The following is a 22,358-nucleotide window of genomic DNA, read 5'->3' on the forward strand; positions in this document are numbered from 1 at the left end:
CTTGGTGACAGTGGTCACCATGACAGGCGCCCGGGGAGCAGCGTGCGGGGACGGGACCTTCATCAAGGGGTACACCTTGGCGGTTCAGGGGTCAGTTTCCTCACCCGCTGGGCCACCACTGCTGTGCTTGTAAGGGGAACGTCAGATTGCAAGAAAATTTCCTGAGGGTCTCTAAACTGGGGTTATAATCCTAAAAAGTTCTGCACTGACTATTGGGCACACATGACCTCTGACCTACTGTCGCGACCTCGGGATCAGAGCGGTTGACCACCAGCCTGAGACAATGAGCAATCTGTCCATCAGCTGGTCTGACTCACTGCGGGGACGCAGTCACCTTGTAAACGCCAGCAGAGGACGGAATTTTCCCAGAAGTCCATTCACTCCCGATAAATGCAAACCCTGGGTCACCAAGTCCACCATGTGGGGTGGTAGTAGCCTAGTGGGTAACACACTCGCTTACGAACCAATCTGATAAATGCTGTAAATGTAAGTCAAAGGTCACCAAAGAAAAAACTGGGGGTGACTGGGTAAAACGGAGCGTTTCCAGCCAGAACAACTCTTGTAAGATCAACGACGAGTCAGTAAAGATTCTCCCTTCGCCACGTCTTTCTTTGGGATGTAAGGCTTTGGTCTGTTGTTTGCAGGTTGTTTCTCGGGTGTGACCAGATGTCCTTATCCAGAGCAACTTACAGTCAGTAGTTACAGGGACAGTCCCCCCCCTGAGACACTCAGGGATAAGTGTACTGCTCTGGGACGCGATGGTAGTAAGTGGGGTTTGAACCTGGGTCTTCTGGTTCTGGTTCATAGGCGAGTGTGTTACCCGCTAGGCTCCTACCACCCTGGTACCCTACCAGCATGCCAGGGGGCTCGAGATGAATAAATAGTTCCCCGTTTCTACAGCATAAATAAGCATAAAAAACAGCCCCCAGAAAGAGGAACAAGCAGAACAGAAGCCTTCACTGTGCAAACCACAGAAACGATTAAAAGCAAGATTCCAATCAGGAGTCCCTGCCCGAGTGAGACAGGCTATGAACTGAAGGTCCCGCACCTCCCCGGTTCCTCCAGCAGGTGGCGCTGGAGCCTCACGCTGCACCTGCTCCACCAACACAGCCACTCGCTTCAAACAGCTCAGCAAATACAGGATGTCATGACGAGGGGAAATTGTGCGAGTGCGTCGGTCTCTGTGTCCAAACAAGGTGGAACAGAGGTACATGGGCGAGACCTTACCCCCGCCAGGAGCCCCTCCGGCGGCGTGGGGGACGCGGCGTCGCTGTCCGGCCCGCGGGCGCACAGGTGGGGCGACATGGTGGGCGACTCGTCGATGAAGGGCATCGTCTCGGAGCCGTCCTGGGACTTCCTGTCTTCAGCGGCGTCTCCATCGTAGCCGTCGGTGTTGTAGTTGAAATCTGCAGGGGGACAAGCAGAGCCATGACAATACGGTAACACACACACACACACTTATTCTGGGTCCCTTTACTGTATCTCTAAACATTTAGTCACACATTTATCACACAGGCAGAGTACAGAGAGGACAGGAGGAGTACAGCTGTGTGTGTGTGTGTGTGTGTATGTGTGTGTGTGTGTGTGTGTGTGTGTGTGTGAGAGAGAAGAGTCTTCAGTCGGATCTCTGTGGTCGCTGGGGTAAACTGGTCGCTCCGCTCTAATGGCCCAACGCTTCCGCTCTGACCGTAAACGTTCAGCCATTTATCCCTGATGTCCATTTGGATGTTTGTCATTCCACACACACACACACACACACACACACACACACACACACACACACACACACACACACATCCACTGGTGTTGTGATGAAAATATTTTAAAATTGGACAATTCAGCATTTTTTTTTTTATATATCTCTTACACGTGACCCCGCCCAAGAGGTCCCCTTGGTGAAGGTCCCGTCCCCACACGCTGCTCCCCGGGCGCCTGTTCAGTGCTCTCCACTGCTCACCAAGGGTGATGGTTAAATGCAGAGGACACGTTTCACCGTATGCTGTGCTGCACAACGACAGTCACGTCACTTTCTTTTCGTTCTCCGCCATTTTAAAAACGATGAGCTGCGAGATATGTGCTTGATAAAGAAAACGTGGCTCATTCGCTGGCTTCTCCCCAGTCAGTTTGGACATTATGTGCAGGTAGTGACAATAGTTCTTTAAAACGAAGCCTTCGTGTTGCGTAAAATCTACTTTTATATACTCTCATTATACGCATGATTATTTTAGAGTGGTGTGTAGATGCCGCCGTCTGAAACACATCTGTTCGCTCTGTTAAAGTCCCAGACACGGTGACGATTATATAAAGTCCCCTTTATTACGCAGTCCCCTAGTCAGGCATAGGGGGGTGTTAAATTCAGCTTATTACACAAATATACCACTATAAACACGCATTTCTGTACCTGTTGTACTCTGACACCTTCTGCCGCTGTTTTTTTAATGGAGTTGACTGTAGGACCTGTTAAAGCCCATTGAGACCAACTGTACGTGATTATAAGAAATAAACGTTGGTGTTGTCTACACCAGGTGCCGTCCGGCGACACTTATCGACATTCAGATTAGTCAGCGACTGTTTTTGTCGAATAATCATTGTACCCCTAATATACATCACACACACACACACACACACACACACACACACACACACACGATGGCTTTGAAATCCTCCAACGTACAGCAGCTGCTTCAGTCTTAATTAAAAAAGAAAATCTGTCACTGTCCAACAGACCATGACCAGAGTACAAGTGAGATTGCATGTACACATGTATACACACACACACACACACACACACACACACACACACAGCCCTCGAGGGTTACTGTCAAATTACAGTCTGTCGCACGGCACCCAGGGTCTCATAACCGCAACACCGAGACACAATCATAAAGCTGAATGGACCTACCGTCTGTCGGCCAACACACACACACACACACACACACACACACACACACTCTCTCTCTTACCATGTGGATCAAAAAGAGAACGGAGGGTGCATGCAGCCTCAAAAGAGAACGCCATGGATACACGACCAGGAGAACATCGAGCAGAGACTGGACACAAAACACGTCTAGCGGCCGGAGTTTCACCACAGAAACCTTTTATTCAAATCCATACAAATTTGTACAGTGCGGACGAGACCCCGTAACAAACTAGAACAAGCAGCTAGTGTGACAAGTGTGTTCAGCGTTCAGGTTTATTTATTGTGAACAGAAAGAATCAGATGGTGTCACGTTCAGCGTGGAGATGTCAACACCGCATCCTCCACCAAATTAAATAAAAAAATATATATATCACACACACACACACACACACACACACACACACACACTTCCAGAATGTCTACTAGGTCTGAGGACGTGCAGATCTTGGCGCCACGTTCTTCACAGTTCTTGCAGTTGCTGGTGACTATCTGAGCGAGTGTCACCAGATGTCACCTCAAAACAGAACTTCAGCTTCTGCCCGGACTTTATATGAATCTCAGGTTGGCTTATTTATAGCCTGAAACACACTGTAGCTTTCACCTTAGCGTCACCCTCCATCTCTGGAATCTACATAAAATCCCTGATGTTGCGGTTGCAAGAGACAGCGAAAATTTGGCAACACACACATTAAAAGTGGTGTGTTTAGTTGGAAGATGTTTCCGCGGCAACGCTGTAAAGAAAACACACACACGCACACTAAATCTCCCAACAATCAGATCCGCGCTGAAGTTGGGATCATCAGAACTCGACTGGCTCGTCCTGCATCGCCATGGTTACCCTCCCTCCCCGTTTCATCTACTCTCCATTAAAGATGTGAGGAAGCAGGAGGCCCTGTCACCACGACAACCAGTAGACCCAATGACCACGCAGCGTCTTAAAGGTCACAACCCACACGCAGCAACACCTTTTAAACGGACGCAAGAGCCCCGCCCACCAGCTGCATCACACCTCCAGCGCACGTTTCACTGCTGAGGAGAACTTTTAATAACCTGACCAGCGTGGAGCTGACTGGGAGCGAATGGGCTTCATATCCGCCTATATTGAGACGAGACGGTCAAAAACTCACCCCCAAACAGATCAGAACCTGCACTATGAATAACAGGAACTGAGGATTAATAAACCATTCCGATGCTGAGGGCCCTGTTTATGATGTCTGCAGGGTCCACAGCGCCGAGTCTGGAGCTTAGAACCAAACGTTCTTACAGCTTCCAAAAAGTCGGGATTTATCGGTCAGCAGGAGGGCGGGCCTTTACGAGAGGAGAACGGCTCCGCCTTACATAAGTCACCGTGTAAAAATGTCGAGTCAGCATGGACACGTCACAATAAATCTCAGGGGGGTGGGAGGACAGCCGGGGCGGCGATGGAGGGACGAGCGGCCCACTGCTCACTAACGGTGGCGCCGGGTTAAACGCAGGCGACACTTCTGGTTGTGTCGCCGCGTGCTGTGCTGCATCACAATGGCAATTTCCCGTCACTTTCAGTAATTGCGTGTTTGAATGCTGTTTAGCAGACTAGGAGAACCCTTCTAGAACGCGTTTCTGGTGATGTGCCTCAGAGCTGAGGTCGTTCTTCCTCTTTAAGGAAGAAGGTGACGCTGCAGCCTCGTTTAGAACCGGGTTCTACCGGCCCGGTGTTCCCTCGCTGAGTCCCGTGGGGCTCCAGACCAGCCGCCTGGGCCACGCCCTAACTACAGACACCATCCTCCCTCCCCCATTATTGTGTGTGTAAGTGCACACATGCATGTATAATGTGCATGTCTGAGCGTTTGTGCAATACGTGTGTACGGGCGTGGTCTGCTGCAATGTGCTCTGTTCTGATTGGTCAGCTCTGCTGCATGGAGACTCATTCGTCTCCTACCAACCAGTGACTGGAGTTCACAGCCAAGAGCAGAGACGTGATGCTGACAGGCGGAGACAAGTGAGCTGACACACACACACACACACAGAAATGTGGAGCCTGTAATAAAGAACGGCTGGATCGTCACCTTCAGGTACATCTTCATCACCCGACCAGCCTGTCCAATCAGAAGTTCAAACGTTCCTACAACACTGGGTGGAGCTCAAACTTCACAAAAATAACCAACCCATATAAAACACCATCACACACCCTTCACTGGGACCCCACAAAACCCCCAGAACTACAGAAGACTAAAGAAGTACATGTCCCACAATGCAACAGCCAGCTAAACAGTCGCCTCACACACCCTTCCTTTCATCCCTCATCTCCTCCGCTTCTGAAATAATGACGTTCAGATCTTACATAACTGAGTACGAGAAGAACTCGTGGAGAACGTTTTAATTTGAGCACGAAGGACGGAAGCTCTGCTCTTACACAACGCTGGGCTCTTTGGAAGAATATCTCCACCTCCACTCCCACTTCCTTCTCCAGCACATCTTCACGGGGCAACAAGCTGCTCTCATTTCATCTCAGCTTCTCCGGTGTCTGCAGCAGGTAGACGCTATAAACTCTGTTCTGTCCACACGTCACAGAAGCCGCGCTGAGAGTGCAGTAATGGTAACGTCATTTCTAACCATCTCAGACCTTCATCCACCACGTGAGAAGACACGTCCCACCGTGGGGTTAACAACTCTCCAGTTCATCATCTGCAGGAATAACGGAGATGCTGACGCAGCAGATCTGTGGATCAGTTTGGTGAAAGTGAAGTGATTGTCACATGTGATACACAGCAGCACAGCACACAGTGCACACAGTGAAATTTGTCCTCTGCATTTAACCCATCACCCTGAGTGAGCAGTGGGCAGCCATGACAGGCGCCCGGGGAGCAGTGTGTGGGGACGGTGCTTTGTTCAGTGGCACCTCAGTGGTAACTTGGCAGATCGGGATTCGAACCAGCAACCTTCTGATTACGGGGCCGCTTCCTTAACCACTAGGCCACCACTGCCCCGGTGTCACCACACAGAGAAAATGACAGGTCAGGGAGGGGTCAGATTCGTGGGAGACAAGGGATCAACCCCCACTTACTACCAACGTGTCCCTGAGGGTCTCCGGGGGGGACTGTCCCCGTCACTACTGTTTTCTTTCTGATTCAGACCAGGAGGACCTGAAACGGACCACAAAACGAAACTCAAATCCAAGTCAATCTGGCAACCATGACGCAAGCGAATCAATTCCCTGTAAATGTGACCGGAGGACGAAAACTTTTCTCCCGAGTGAAGGGATCCAGACCGTTCCTGCACCATCTGCACCACCCGCGAGGGAACATGGCGACCAGGCCGGAGGGGGCGGGGCTCCGTTTTCTGTCAGCCGCTGCTCTCACCTCTCAATGCACTAGAACCACGGCGACGAGGAACCGAGCTGAGGGGCGCTCCGACTCCTGCTTCCTCGCCGCCGCTATGGGCCGAGTTCTAGATGGCCAGTGGACATGCCATGTGACTGTGGAAGGACACCGACGGCCATGGCGCCACCAGCCGCACCACAGCGTTGCCCCACAAACCGTGCCGGTTTCTGGCTGCTACAAAGTTCCATCATGCACAACAGGGGAATTATGGGAGAGAGCCGGGGTCAGGGGTCAATCAAATCATAAAGATGGATCACAATATGTTTCTGGTCATTTCTCACAGCTGATAATGCAGACTGGCCAGCACGACAGGGACTGGATATGAAACAGACATGTTCAGGGGCGGTTTATAAACGTATGACACCCGACGACACAAAACTACAATACGAATTTGACAGAATTACATAATTCCCGAACGTTCACCCCGAGACGGGGAGTCCTGCAGACGTCATTTTCTGTCCCATAATCCCCCTCGGCAGATTAACACTGAACGGGTTTTAACGTAGTAAACAAGTAAACACACACACACACACACACACACACACACAGGCCGTTATGTAAGAGTAAAACAGTAATCCCTCCAAAACGCCACGGCGAGCAGCGTTGAGGGGGAGGAGCTTTAACCGCTCCATCTGCGGCGCTTAAAACCCCAAATCTGAATACCTGCAGCACGCACACACACACACAGTATTTACCACACGCCCAAAGTGTCCTGCTCAGGAAGGGACTTGTGGATCCGAGGCGAGACACGTAGCTGGTGTAAACAAGTGATGGCTGACACACACACACACACACACACACACACACACACAGCAGGAGTAAACGTGAAGAGCGCCGCACACGCAGCCAGCCATACGTACTGCTGTACAGAGTGTCTATCCAGCTGAGTCTCGGCAGCCCCCGGGTGCTGACGGGCTCCATCGCCGCCCCCGCCCCGCTTATTTCCTGGGATTCCGTCCTTCCCAACGTCCCTCGCAGCCGCCGCCGCCGCTGCTGTTCACGGGTGGAGAGGCGGCATCTTCTCGGGGACGGAGGAGAAAGCAGCGAAGGAACAGCTGATGAGGCGGCGAGGGAACTGTGTGTTCCAAACGGTTCCTCACACACACACACACACAGCCAGGAGAAGACCAACAGGAGCTGCTCTCACGCTGCCAACGGTTGCTATGGAAGAGAAGATCCGTCTGTGGAGACGTGGAGGAGGAGGGCAGCGGAAATCCCTTCAAGAAGAGGAGAAGGTTCCAGCGAAGAACAGAGAGGAGATGCAGGCAGAGGATGCTTCAGTCCTCATGGTTCCGTCTTCCTCGTCGTCCCTCTGTCCCTCCTCCTCCTCCTCCTCCTCCTCCCCCCGTCTCTCTCTCTCTCTGTTCAGTAGAACTCGCGGCTTTATTAAACTGATTATATGGGATTCCATAACGACACCAGACATGGTCTCCGACTGCCGATCTTCATGTTGTATAATATATTCTACTGCACAATGAACTGGAAAATGATCCGGAAAAATCTTTATTAGAAAGCAGATGCTTGCCAGAGGTTTCTATATCAATATGGAATATTTGACAGTGTGGGTGAATGGACGTATTTTACGTGTGTGTCTCTAGAGAGGTGGACATCGTTTCCTCTCAGCCCATCTGCTGATGGATTGTCGGTGCTGAAGCTGCTCTACTCTGAGCGCAAGATGACCGTGTGTGTGTGTGTGTGTGTGTGTGTGTGGGGAGTAAAATAACCAGTGTCTTTGAAAGGAGGGGCATGATTCCCTACAGACAAAAGTGAAGGGGGTGGAGTTCAGAGGTGGGGGTGGAGTTTGGGGTGGGATGTCCTGGTTCCCGTGGCAACAGCAGCCTCAAAACATCAGAGCAGATCAGAGGGAGAGAAGAAACACACACACACACACACACACACACACTCTCACTCGGGGGGGTCTCCCCAATTAGGACACAAAGCTCAGGGAGGATCCTCTCAGCGCCCTTCACACACACACACACACACACACACACACCCCTCTTTGTCTCCCCACAAAAGAGCAGCTGGAATGAGACAGGAGTGCGCGCACACACACACACACACACACAAACGATCACTCCAAAGCAACCTTGCACACACAGACACACGTTGGTACATTTTGTTAAATTGTAAATTTGTAGATATATACAGATACATATTTATCTACTTTTTTGTCCTGCTATTACCTTCTGCTTCTATCCACTTTCAGTCGTGACAATTGCAATTTCCCTCTTGTGGGACTAATAATGGTTGATCTTATCTTACCTTATCTTATTTAAAAATAGATATAATTTTGCCAAGGTGCATGTTTGTGAGTGTGTGTGAGTGCTTGTGCGTGTTGGTGTGCGTTTGTGCGCATGCTGCTGTGGTTCTGGTTAACCTGTGTGTTCAAGAAGCACCTGCGTGGGTACAGATTAGCGGTGTGAACCTTCAGTGGTCTTACGATTCCATTACGATTATCAGCGCAGCGTTTCGAAGTGACAGAATGAACATTCGCCCGCTTTGATTCTATTGGTTGCACTAAATGACGTCGCGTGAAACTCCGATCAGGCCGCCAGTTGCTATCAGCTCGACTTTTTAACCAACACAAAGCAACGTCATTATGACCGTAATCAATTATGCAGAATCGTCCACACAGCGATTATACGATTAATTTCAACACCTAGTACAGATAAGGGAGAACCCACACATACACACACACACACACAACTGCCTCACCTGCGTGTGTGTGTGTGTTTCAAAGATGATTTAAGTAGCAAATTCAAGAAGCAATCTCTGCCTCTGAGGAGCCTTTTCTGCCCAGATACCACCCCCATTCTGACACACACGCACACACACACACACACACACACTACCAGTCCATTTGCCCCTGGATCTCTTTGTCAAAGTGATTCCCTCAGGAGGGAGCTGGCGGGGTGTTTAAAGTGTGTGTGTGTGTGTGTGTGTGTGTGTGTGTGTCAACCCTCCAACCAACTACACACACACACACACACACACACACACACAGAACGTAAAGTCTGAAGCTGAAACGTCTCAGACTCAGTAAGTATTTCCAGACCAATGATTGCATGACCAAGAGAGCAGAAAGAGCAACACACACACACACACACACACACACACAGTCTGTTCATCCTCTTCTCGTGCGTCTACATCAGGACCATGAGGACAGTCCACACTACAAACCCCCACATGTACCACCATGTGTGTGTGTGTGTGTGTGTGTATTATATGAACAGACCAAGCACATCGATTTTTCTGTGTGTCCACAACACAAATTGCATTTTCAAAATATACATCAAAGCGTCACCTCAGGCGCATCACTCAACTGGCAAGAAATCAGGTCCATTCATCAAAACACACACACACACACACACACACACACACACACACGAGCTGAGCATACATTACAGGCTGCTCGAGCTGATCTGTTGTCTAGCGCCATCTAGTGACAACATAGGCAGAACTAACACAAGTCACTAAAGCAATACTTAATTTCTACTTATTTTACTTCATTTTACTACAAAAATAACCAATAAAACAGTAAGAGGGTGGATAGTTTTACTTTTTAAATATTTATCGATTTACAGAATTCTGAATCGGTGGATGTTTCTCATCAGAGGTTCAACGTGATCTGATCTGACAAACATCCACCAGGGTGGTGAGCCGTGTTCTGAGCCGTGTTCTGAGCCGCTTCTACATGTGAGCGCGACTCCCCTCTGCAGCAACGCTGCTTGGATCCATTTATTGCAAAAAACGACACCAATATAATGAATTTAAACACAAGTTGTCCGCCTCCATCTCCAATGTCTCGGTACCACATGGGCTTTGTACTGATCTCCGCAGATTTCTCCTTGATGGTTATGATATTGCCTACATCACGTGTGGAACGAGTCATGATAAACTGACTGAATTTCAGATGTCGCCCCACCACTACACTCTGGAAGAGCTGAAACACAAACCAACGTTCCCCTCGTGTGGAGGAGCTTTTAAAAAAAAAAAAGAAAACCGGATGCGATGAGACAAAGCCGGCTCTGTCTAACACCGTCTCTCACACACAGTGCGTGCGGTTGAGAAGACCACCTCAGAAGACAACCCATCAGAATGACACTGAGTGCAGCAACTAACAAACAAATGCGGTTTTCAAGGTGACAGTAAAATGGCTGCAATCGTGAAACACAGCACAGCATGCGGTTCGATCGGGATTCGAACCGGCAACCTTCTGTTTACGGGGCCGCTTCCTTGACCGCTAGGCCACCACACCACGTCTTTTTACCTTACATTTACATTTACGGCATTTACCAGACGTTCTTATCCAGAGCGACTTACAATCAGTAGTTACAGGGACAGTCCCCCCCTGGAGCAACTTAGGGTTAAGTGTCTTGCTCAGGGACACAATGGTAGTAAGTGGGGTTTGAACCTGTGACTCTGTAGTCTTCTGGTTCATAGGCAAGTGTGTTACCCACTAGGCTACTACCATCCCTGTACCTTCAGCTACAAATCCTCCCGGGTTTCACAACATCACAAAAGCAAGTGGAATCAATAATGACCCTTTTTTGCTTCTCTGAGAGACTACAGACGTGCGTAGTGAAACTCGTACGGTAGCAACGTACACGACACAACCATCGCGGTAAAGAGCAGGACGTTGCATACATGCTGCAGAACGTTCCCTCGCTCGCAGCAGAAGTGGGTTTGAGAACCGGAGGGGCGCACGGAACGTCTCAGTTTCTAAAGTTACACCGCAGCTGCGCCCGCAACACAGGAAGCGCAAAGCGAAGAGCGAATATTAATACACCAGCGGCATGACCCCCATGTTCCGTTTTCACGCACTCAGACAGGGAAGTTAAAGTGATGAGCACAGACAAAGATGGAGACCTGAACATTTTACAGCAACGTACTGAATTCAGATCTGGCCACTGGTGCTCCTCTGAGTCTCAAGTTTAACCAGGAGCTCCACTTCCTGTTTACTGTTTTTTAATATCTGCAGAGGAAAATAACTTGTTAATTAAAGCCAAAAAAAGTGGGAGGTTCAAATGAAAAAAAAAGACCTCCTGTTTCCTGATCTTTGGAAAAGATGATTCATGCAAGAAACTCCCGATACCCGATACCCAGCACTCGACAACACAGAACACCCGGACTCCCGATACCCGGCACTCGACAACACAGAACACCCGGACTCCCGATTCCCGCCAACACAGAACACCCGGACTCCCGATTCCCGCCAACACAGAACACCCGGACTCCCGATTCCCGCCAACACAGAACACCCGGACTCCCGATTCCCGCCAACACAGAACACCCGGACTCCCGATTCCCGCCAACACAGAACACCCGGACTCCCGATTCCCGCCAACACAGAACACCTGGACTCCCGATTCCCGCCAACACAGAACACCCAGACTCCCGATACACGGCACTCGACAACACAAAACACCCGGACTCCCGATACCCGCCAACACAGAACACCCGGACTCCCGATACCCGCCAACACAGAACACCCGGACTCCCGATACCCGGCACTCGACAACACAAAACACCCGGACTCCCGATACCCGCCAACACAGAACACCCGGACTCCCGATACCCGCCAACACAGAACACCCGGACTCCCGATACCCGGCATCCGCCAACACAGAACACCCGGACTCCCGATACCCGGCACTCGACAACACAAAACACCCGGACTCCCGATTCCCGCCAACACAGAACACCCGGACTCCCGATTCCCGCCAACACAGAACACCCGGACTCCCGATTCCCGCCAACACAGAACACCCGGACTCCCGATTCCCGCCAACACAGAACACCCGGACTCCCGATTCCCGCCAACACAGAACACCCGGACTCCCGATTCCCGCCAACACAGAACACCCGGACTCCCGATTCCCGCCAACACAGAACACCCGGACTCCCGATTCCCGCCAACACAGAACACCTGGACTCCCGATTCCCGCCAACACAGAACACCCAGACTCCCGATACACGGCACTCGACAACACAAAACACCCGGACTCCCGATACCCGCCAACACAGAACACCCGGACTCCCGATACCCGCCAACACAGAACACCCGGACTCCCGATACCCGGCACTCGACAACACAAAACACCCGGACTCCCGATACCCGCCAACACAGAACACCCGGACTCCCGATACCCGCCAACACAGAACACCCGGACTCCCGATACCCGGCATCCGCCAACACAGAACACCCGGACTCCCGATACCCGGCACTCGACAACACAGAACACCCGGACTCCCGATACCCGGCATCCGCCAACACAAAACACCGGACTCCCGATACCCGGCACTCGACAACACAAACACCCGGACTCCCGATACCCGGCACTCGACAACACAAAACACCCGGACTCCCGATACCCGGCACTCGACAACACAAAACACCCGGACTCCCGATACCCGGCACTCGACTACACAAAAACAACACCCGGACTCCCGATACCCGCACTCAGACAACACAAAACACCCGGACTCCCGATACCCGGCACTCGACAACACAAAACACCCGGACTCCCGATACCCGGCACTCGACAACACAAAACACCCGGACTCCCGATACCCGGCACTCGACAACACAAAACACCCGGACTCCCGATACCCGGCACTCGACAACACAAAACACCCGGACTCCCGATACCCGGCACTCGACAACACAAAGCACCTGGACTCCCGATACCCGGCACTCGACAACACAAAACACCCGGACTCCCGATACCCGGCACTCGACAACACAGAACACCCGGACTCCCGATACCCGGCACCCGCCAACACAGAACACCCGGACTCCCGATACCCAGCACCAGACAAAACACCCGGACAACCTGACCTTAAACCCCGAACACGTCATACATACAACAATGGTGGAGAACACGTTCACGGTTGTGCGACTGCAGAACCTTATAAAGCAACTACAAGAAATCCTCTCTGGAGACGTGACCTGGCACTTCAACACACCGTGGAAGAGAACTAGATGCGAAAAAAGACCCCAGAGCGGGGCGTTACAGGTGTGGAGGGGTGTTACAACAGCAGTCGGAACGTTCTTTATATCTCAGTGTGGATGACAACATTTCAGAAAATGCTCCCTGTGGACGTGGGTTTTTTACAAACCTGTTTTAGAGAAAATCGGGCCTAAATCTGTTCTTCAGGCTCCAATGCTGTGTGTGTTTTTCCCATGTTACACAATACCTCCGGTTCTATGTGTGTGTGTGTGTGTGTGTGTACATACTGGCCCTTAAAACACAATGAGTCAGTGAGTCTCAGGCTCAAAATGAGAATTTTCCATGATTACGCCATGTAATCTCCAAATTCGCACAGTTTATAACAGACCTCTGAGTGTGTGTGTGTGTGTGTGTGTGTGTGTGTGTGTGTGTTGGGAAGTGAAAGGGAAATGGAGAAAATTACAAAGAGGACGAGCAGCAAAAAATCTGACAAAAAAATGAATAAATCTGTGTATGACAATTATCCACAACAAACCCAGCAGACCCCCATATTATTTGTTGGGGCTTTGATAAAACTAGTCACGTGATAGAGCTGCTTCTGATGAAAACGCGTGTTCTGTGGATCCTGTCTTGTGTGTGTGTGTGTGTGTGTGTGTGTGTGTAAATTAAAATCTGCACTATTACGTATGCAAATCTTGGGCCGGAAGTTTAAAGAAACTTCAACATCCGACACCAAAAGCCCACAGCCATTTCAGCTCTGAATGTGGCACGCTGGTGACATCCGGCCACCAAATTAAAGCAGAGCTGCTTTCTGACACAAGGAGAGAAGTAAAGCACACAAAGAGCTGCTTCATCATCATCATCATGCAGTCACTGGTCAACTATGAATTAATTCACAAAGTTTCTTCCTAAAACTTCCTAAGATGAACTGCATGACACATTCTTAACGCTCCATTAAGGCTCTGCCTTGAGAGGGGGGTCACGATGGACATGGTGAGTGTGGTGCCCCCAAACCCTCTTGCGGGATTCTGTACAGGAAGTGGGGGCGTGTCTGAAGTATTCACAGGTTAAAGAAATGACGTCATTTCCTCCTCTCTCCAGAAATGTTGGACCTGCCCAGGCCCATCCGTGATTGGCTGACTGGTGCAGACTGGGTCCCGTATTAATCTCCAGTTCCATATCAAGTTCGCTTCTCGTGCTGGTTTGACTGGTTTGTCTCGCAGGGGACACTTGCCAGTCACAGCATGGAAACAACTTAAGTGCTGCAGAAAGCAGCACCAGTCAGAACACAGGTTTTACATCTTAAACATATGCCAGGCTGGCTGACTGACCCCCACAGACCGACCCCCATGTCTCCCGCTGTACTGGTCCCTTCACCCACCATATAATTCAGATTAGAGATTATTATAGAAAATAAACCTGATTAATGTGGATTTCAAAGCATAATGATCAGAAGCGGTTTATTTCCAACCAGCATCGAATAGAGCACCAGGAACTAATGTGTGTAATGTGCTGGTCCTAAAAGTGACTAAACGAGGAGATCTGGACGCTGGAATCTAGTGGAACGAAGAGGCTGGGTTCTCTGGACCCACTTCCGAGTAAATTCCACATCTACGGCAGTAAAACATGATGGTGAGAGAATTTACATTCTATACAGACTCGCTCTCCACTTGGGACGAATATCAAATAACGTGCCAATAAAAATATGAATAATTGATGAATCCCTGCCCCACACAAGCTTCATTAATATTTCATCAGTGCTGAGAGACTTCTGATCGGATTATTGATCGCGGCCCAGGTGACCCCACCCTCCTACCTGCCGAGGACGAGTCTTCGTGCTCGGAGCTCAGGTAGCCGTCGCTGCGCCGGTCCGGCGTGCTGCGCCCGTCGTCCGAGTCCCAGTCCCGGCTGAGGCGCAGGGCGCGGACGGCGTCCCGGTGCCGGTTGGTCCGGGGTCCGTCCCTCAGCGGGGCTCGGGGGGGACGGACCAGGTTCTTGCGGACGAAGCTGAGGTTCAGCTCCGCGTCCTCGAACTCGTGGTCGCTGTCGCGGGGGGGAACCGGGCCGGGCTTCCCGTCGGGCGCCTCGTGGATCCGGAGGCTCGGAACGCGGGCCCGGTACCTGGTGATGGTGGTCTGCAGGTAGATCACCTTGAACTTCTCCTGCGCCAGGTCCCGCTGCAGCGCCTTCAGCTTCGCCCTGCAGCGCTCCAGCTCCGCCTCCACCTCCTCCGGGGAGTTCAGCTCCATCTTCGGCGCCTCGGCGTCGGGGAACTCGGTCCCCCAGTGCTTCTCGAACTCCCGCTGCTCCCACATCCCGCCCGGCCTAGCGCGACTTCTCCTCACAGAGCCCGCGAGAAACCGACATCCCCTCCCCGGGCACCGAGCGCTCCGCGGTGGCCACGCTTCTCAACTCGAGCCGCGGGACGGGACGAGAACTTTCGGCGTCCGCCTGAGAGCGCCGCGCTGTGACGTCAGCGGCGCCGCGGCCAATCAGCAGGCGAGACGTCACCGGGCGGAAACTCCACCTTCCCAAGTCAACAAAAGAACGGAAAGTTCGTAAAGCGTGAATTAACGCTCATTCTCGGCATTTACTACGTTTAACAGCATTTCTGTATTTTATTATATGTTTGGTAGTTCTCTTATGTCAAATTCAAATTTTATTTGTCACGTACACAGTCATACACGGTATGATATGCAGTGAAATGCTTTAGCGACCGATACTGACCACAGTATTGCAAATATTGCAATTAACAATGAACCTATTTGCAAATATTGCAAACATAACCAAATATTACACTTTTATGTCTTTAAAATAAAACATAAAATATGTGTAACAGTGTTATTTTATGTATTTGTGTTATTTTATTCATTGATTTTTAACATCAAACGAATACTTACATTCAAAGTTGTACAATTATATTATATATACAAGGAGTGATCTTTTTTTTTTTACCACCAATTTTTTCCAGTACAATGTAAAAGGTTGTAAATGTGCTGTTATCTTCTCGTATTTTAACATTGATCCATGTACTCAGGCTCTCCTGTACATGGTACATTTCATTAAATCTTCTTCCATTAAAACTTTTCTTACTGCTCGCTCCCGACTTGTTTTTATGTATTTTGTGGGTGAATTTGATTTGATAGATAGTGTATTTCAAGCTCAGCAGTCTTCATTATATTACACAGAGCTGTTCTTATGTCTTATTTCTACACAAAATATTTTACAAAATATTAAAAGTAATATTGGTTTTTTTAAAGTATTGTCATCAAAGTTTAAACCAAATGCTTGTTCTCTTGCTTGTGTTCTTTGTGTTTTTTGGTTTATGTAGAACAAATGAAGGCCCAACACGCCGGGCAAAATTCTTCATTAGCAAAATTCCCGGTTTCATCTTCACACCCTTTTGTGGGAGCCATGACCAGCAGAACATCGGATATGGGTATTATAGTGTCCATAGAGAACTGGAGTGGCAGCAGTCCAGCAAGCTGAAAGAATGATACTGATACCCTCACACATACACACACACACACACACACACACACACAGTAATTCCACTGGAGTGTGCGAGCTGAGTGGATGTTACTGAGTTCGTGCTGTCCAAGGTAAATGAATTAAAGTGTCTGTGTAGTTCCATTTGCTCAGTGTAAAAATCTGAGTGTCTGTCTGGATCACGTCCCAGTGCTGGAGATCATTATTCTGAAAGCTTCTGGGCCTGAAAGAACCACTGATGGCCAGTCAGTATTGAACTTAACACCTTCTCGAATGAAAAAATACAGAACCAGCCAACACTGCAGCACAGAACATGGTGACACGGCGAAATGCGTCCTCTGTATTTAACCATCACCATTGGTGAGCAGTGGGCAGCCAGGCACTCGGGGAGCAGTGTGTGGGGACGGTACCTTCATCAAGAGGATCTCAGTGGCACCTTGGCGGATCGGGATTCAAACCGCCAACCTTCTGATTTCGGGCCCGCTTCCTTAACCGCTAGGCCACCACTGGCCAGTTTTCTTTTGATGCTTTGCTGCCTCCATGTGGTCAAACACACCATCAGAAGACAAGGTGGTGGCTTGTAAAGCCCAGATTCTAAAGCTCAAAGGTCAGCTGGGTCTTTTTCTTTACACTTCCAACGGTGATTGGGAGGCTTCCGAGTGCGGCTGCTGAACGTTTCATGGTGTTAATGAATTTCTCCAGACAGTTACACCTGAAGCTCTCAGCTCATCATCTCTGAAGTGACCATTGCAACACTGGTGGGTCAGCTGACTCGGGTCATGCGCTTGTCCTGGGTTCTGTCTACAGCATGAAGCATCTCCAAGTGGAGAGACTGCGAGAATAAAAGACTACATGCATGAGGCGAGATTAGCTTGATGCGTCGCTGGGTGAGTTACTGCACGAGTGACCGTGCAGCAGGAGATGTGTAAGATGGTCTGGAGTGCATCCAGAGCAGCATACTAAATCACAGGATTAACGATCCAAACATGGACACGTTCTTGTGCTTTCACGGGCCAAATAGACTAAGTTCAATCTTTAGCCTGATGGTGGCACTAGACATCTGGTTCATGAACACCAAGGTGCATGAGATAGGTGTGTGTGTAAAATGACGGGATATTTTTAAAAAAAGAAAGAAAAAAAAATCCATAGTGACACATGCATCTTTTAGTGTCTTATTGCATAGTTGATCATTTACCAAAGCTGGAGATCTGCTGATTGGCTGAGGAGTGGGCGGAACCAAACACCAGCACAAAAAAATGGTCAAATCAGGTGGAACATACAGACACAACACTGTTAAATCGTCAATTTTATTTTGGAATCATGTAACAAACAGATAAAATCTAAAAAAGACAATCTGAGGAAATCACGTTCATATTAAAAATTAGGCCAGGTAGCATCAAAACTAACAATAAATATTGGAAATATTAGAAATATTTAGAGGATCACTGCTGATTCCAGACTTAATGGATATTAATTCAGGTCGAAATGAGCAGGGTTGCATAGCATCATATAAGAAAAGAGAAAAGTCTGCACCAGGACAGGACAGGACAGGCACGGCTGAGGTCACAGTGGTCTCCGGGTTAAACGTGGGTGGGGCAAGAGGTCCGTTCTGATAAGGCAGGGATGCTTCAGCGGACTGCGAGGAGTTATTGCCAGAATAAGGCTGTTTGATGGTGTTTGATCTCGACTAGTTCCTGAGTAGTGTCTCATAAATATATAAATACGTCTATTTCATTGACAACATCATATATTTTTAAAACCACAAATATAGAAACCCTTTATCTAAATTAAGTCTAAATTGTGCGCTTTAAAAAATGTCATTTTTAAAAATAGCTCCTCTGATCTGTAAAATATTCCAGTATATTTGTGATCACGTGTAACGTTGCCTATAAAATGTGATTTTAAAGTGGTAATGTATTAAGCGATTATAAGAACGGCGCCTTGTTTACTGCAGTTTGCGGACGGCGCAGGCCGATAACGTCTCCCGGCGCGTGGTGACGAAGGCCTGCTGCTTCTCGTAATACGCCGCCTCGTTAATGAAGGCTGGGTACACCGGGCCGGGACCCTGGTACTCGATGGTCCTGCCATCGAAGGTCTGGAACATCGGGTCGCCGGAGCTCAGCGGCTCCCAGTCGCAGTCCTGGGGTGACGGAACAAAAGCAGCAGAGGAAGTGATGAAGGACGGAGCTGGAGAACATGCACATGCACAGTTAGGTCCATAAACGTTTGCAAAGTGACAGCATTTACTATTTAGCTTCTCTGAACAAATTGTAATGAGCTGGAGTCCTTTTTCTTTGCAGCCCACCTGTAAGTGAGGATGCACCATGGCTGTGATGTTCCCGTTGGCGTCTCGGGGATAATCTACCCTCTCCAGCACGCGGAACACGTCCACGCTGCAGGCGGGAAACTCCACACCTGCCAACAGGTGACATGAACTGGTGACATTTGGGCAGCGTGTCCCATCACTGTATCTGCAGGCTTGTCCCCTGGTCCGTCGTCATTCATTCACTTCTTCTTAGTCTCAGGATTAAAGAGTGAACCGGGGTCAGCACCACTGTTTCCTAAACCCCACGCCCGTAAGACAGCACTGAGACCATGAGAGCGCACACACACACACACACACACACACACACACACACACACACACAAGCATTCATCAGCACAGTCCTAACAACATGGAAACCAACCAAGTTCCAACAAACACGCCATTCACCGCGGCGGGAACCAGCAGACCACCCTGACACTTGGCACCTGCTGGCCGGGGGACCGATGAGAACACAGGGACAGGAAGGGACAGGAAGTGACAGACAGGCACAAACGGCAGGGCTGTTTTGGAACTGGAGAACTTGGTGAGTCATTTGTTTTGCCATGGAAATTTGCATATTTCCCAGCATGCCGTTGTGACCGGACTCCTCAGAGCAAAAAAGCTCATGACAGCGGATTACTCAGTAGAACACATGACCCCGAAAAACCAGAACTGGTCACTTTCAGTCACAACGACACATGCTCAGTGGTTCTGGTTACTAAAGCCCCTCCCCCAAATCCCCCCCCCCCCCGCACGTGCATTAAGGGGCGTGGCTTGTTAATCTGCCCGGTCGACACCCACCACAGTTGAAAAGCTCGATAAAGTCCAGGGCGTGTTTCAGGATCAGCCTCATGGACTCGAAGATGTTGCTCCTCAAGACTCCCTGAGGCTGAGGTCCAACCTCCAGACCTGAAACGAAGAGGAATGAGTTGTCACTCGTACACACACACACACACACACACACACACACACACACACCACGCAAACAACTTCAAATCACCAATAATGTCTGAGATATGCGGTTTGTTCAGAAAAGGGCAATGAGAATAATGATTGTAAAAGTAATGATTTTATAACGTCTCTAGATGGAAAATAACTGTTTAATAAAAATAGAGGATTAATAAAAAGGGAATTAAATCGGATAAAGAGCTTTGGCACAGTTCAGCATCGCTGCGGGACGCAGGTTTAACCCGTCAGAGCCAGGAACTCTACCATGAAGGGTTCAGGATGGAAAACGAAGAAAGAATCTTCCAGATCATTGCAAGCGTCACCAAGTTTGTCATTCGTCTCCAGACTCTCACCGATCGGGTGCTTGGCCACGGAGCGCGAGGTTGAATACTTCAGCAGGGGGTGTTCGTTCAGAAGAACCGAGCAGCCGGCCGGAGCGCAGGCTTTCTGCGGGGGGAGAACCCAGAAACCTGACCTCTGAAACCTGATGTGGCGAGGTTAGACCGTTCGTCCCGGACGAGAGACTCACAGCAGAATCACCTGAACGTGCCGCACCATCTGCAGGACGAAGTGGTCGCTGGAGCTCTCCAGGATGAGGGTGCAGCCCATGTTGGACGTGGTGTTGTGCAGGTCAAAGATCACGTCGTAGGCGTCCGCCGTGCCTTTGGGGCCGAACAGGCGGTTGATCTCCTGCGCCCGCCGGACTTCGTACGGGAGCTCGTCGCCCGACAGCGCACTGTGGAGACACAGCGAGAAGTTCAGTCCAAGCTCGTCTGACTGGTCCCACCACAGCCATCATGTAAATGAGGGATGGTGGCTGGTAAACATGCGGAATGTTTCATGAACGCTGCTTCTCGTAACGAAGCACAGTTTTAACATGCTGCAGATGTCTTTTACATTTACGCCCTTATCCAGAGCGACTTACAGTCAGTAGTTACAGGGACAGTCCCCCCCTGGAGACACTCAGGGTTAAGTGTCTTGCTCAGGGACACGATGGTAGTAAGTGGGGTTTGAACCTGGTTCACAGGCGAGTGTGTTACCCACTAGGCTACTAGCACCCTGTATGTCCCACCTGAGGTCAGAAAAGCTCCAAAAACAGGTGTCCAGAGGGACTTCCTGACCCCCTCACACACACACACTTTACACGGACCTTCAGCTGAGGAACCCACCTGAGGTTCTCGGCGGTGAAGGCCCGGTTCAGGTCCGTGTCCACGTATCTGGCGCACCTCTCCACGGCCCGCGGGTTGGCGATGAACGGCGTGGTCGCCACGCCGCTCCTCTGGATCTCCGCGCCGTCCTTCACCCACATGCCGACCAGCGCGACCCCGGACAGCTCGTTCCCGTGGGTCCCGCCGAACACGGCCACCCTGCCGGCCCGCGGGGTAGCAGCGCGCACCGCCGGCCGAGTCCATGGCGCGGAGAGAAGGCGGGATTGCATAACCCCGCACGGAGGAAAATTACAGGAGCTCCTGCCCCCAGCGAGCGGCTCGGAACAACTCGGAATAACTCGGAATAACCCCGCCGTGCGCAGGCGCAGTAGCGCCGTCGACACGCCCACAAATATCACAGGGGTCGCCGGAATAACCCCTGACCCCGGGATAAAGGACTAAAAAATATAATAAACCGTATCATTAATCAAGACGGACAAAGAGCAGAGAAGAAGATGTTGTTCCAACGAGGAGCATTCCTACCAACACACACACACCGAATATATACTCACCGCCTGACTCCCATCACGAGGAAGACTTTTCTTACCACCTCACACTGCTGTATTATTATGATCATATTAGTACCATTGTTATCCTATTATATAATGCATGTACTTTTGTATTGCATATACAGTACGGGCCAAAAGTTTGGACACCTTCTCATTCAATGTGTTTTCTTTATTTTCATGACCATTTACGTTGGTAGATTCTCACTGAAGGCATCAGAACTATGAATGAACACAAGTGGAGTTCTGTACTTAACAAAAAGTGGAGACCTGACCTCCACAGTCACCGGACCTGAACCTGATGGTTTGGGGTGAGCTGGACCAACAAGTGCTAAACACCTCTGGGAACTCCTTCAAGACTGTTGGAGAAGCATTTCAGGTGACGACCTCTTGAAGCTCATCGAGAGAACGCCAAGAGTGTGCAAAGCAGTAATCAGAGCAAAGAAACTAGAATATAAAACATGTTTTCACTTATTTCACCTTTTCTTGTTAAGTACAGAACTCCATGCGTACCGGCCCCGCCTACTGCTGACTGAAAGATATAAAAAGGAGACCTTCATTTAGTTTCAGAACATCTGCTGGAGATCTCGCCCTGTGGTTTTGGTTGCGTAGTTGGACTAGGCTGCTCTGTTGTTAGGCCTCTGTACGGCGTGTATTTATTTCTGGT

The 22,358-nt window shown here is 49.9% G+C and overlaps 2 protein-coding genes across 3 annotated transcripts in view; both read right to left on the reverse strand.

Moving 5' to 3' along the window:
- Nucleotides 1–15,681, reverse strand: part of abr (ABR activator of RhoGEF and GTPase) — a 49,143-nt gene extending 33,462 nt beyond the window's left edge. Inside the window, exons 1-2 of one of the 2 annotated variants that reach the window (XM_028982762.1) lie at nucleotides 15,052–15,681; nucleotides 1,228–1,406 (exon numbers count right to left, since the gene is read on the reverse strand). In XM_028982762.1, coding sequence (XP_028838595.1) covers nucleotides 1,228–1,406; nucleotides 15,052–15,550 — 678 coding nt within the window. In that variant the 5' untranslated portion in view covers nucleotides 15,551–15,681. Of the gene's footprint in view, nucleotides 1–1,227; nucleotides 1,407–7,139; nucleotides 7,616–15,051 lie in introns of those variants that run through there. The other variant, XM_028982763.1, reaches the window with a different exon arrangement.
- Nucleotides 15,682–18,047: 2,366 nt separating this feature from the next.
- Nucleotides 18,048–21,485, reverse strand: aspa (aspartoacylase). The gene is made up of 6 exons (XM_028983972.1): nucleotides 21,147–21,485; nucleotides 20,518–20,713; nucleotides 20,331–20,424; nucleotides 19,831–19,938; nucleotides 19,030–19,139; nucleotides 18,048–18,864 (listed from the first exon to the last, which is right to left on the reverse strand). The coding sequence occupies exons 1-6, from the start codon at nucleotides 21,413–21,415 to the stop codon at nucleotides 18,670–18,672; spliced, it is 972 nt and encodes a 323-aa protein (XP_028839805.1). The 5' UTR covers nucleotides 21,416–21,485; the 3' UTR covers nucleotides 18,048–18,669.
- Nucleotides 21,486–22,358: the final 873 nt, after the last annotated feature.

The sequence above is a fragment of the Denticeps clupeoides genome, chromosome 6 (genome assembly GCF_900700375.1).
Source record: "Denticeps clupeoides chromosome 6, fDenClu1.1, whole genome shotgun sequence".
In the NCBI taxonomy this organism is placed as follows: domain Eukaryota; kingdom Metazoa; phylum Chordata; class Actinopteri; order Clupeiformes; family Denticipitidae; genus Denticeps; species Denticeps clupeoides.

Bases quoted from the DNA above. Each gene is read 5' to 3' on its own strand.
- aspa (XM_028983972.1), bottom strand. From the start codon at position 21,415: ATGCAATCCCGCCTTCTCTCCGCGCCATGGACTCGGCCGGCGGTGCGC. The intron at 20,714-21,146 runs GTGGGTTCCTCA...GTGTCTCCACAG, and splicing joins TTCACCGCCGAGAACCTCAG to TGCGCTGTCGGGCGACGAGC. The intron at 18,865-19,029 runs GTGGGCTGCAAA...CCGTCACCCCAG, and splicing joins TGGTGCATCCTCACTTACAG to GACTGCGACTGGGAGCCGCT.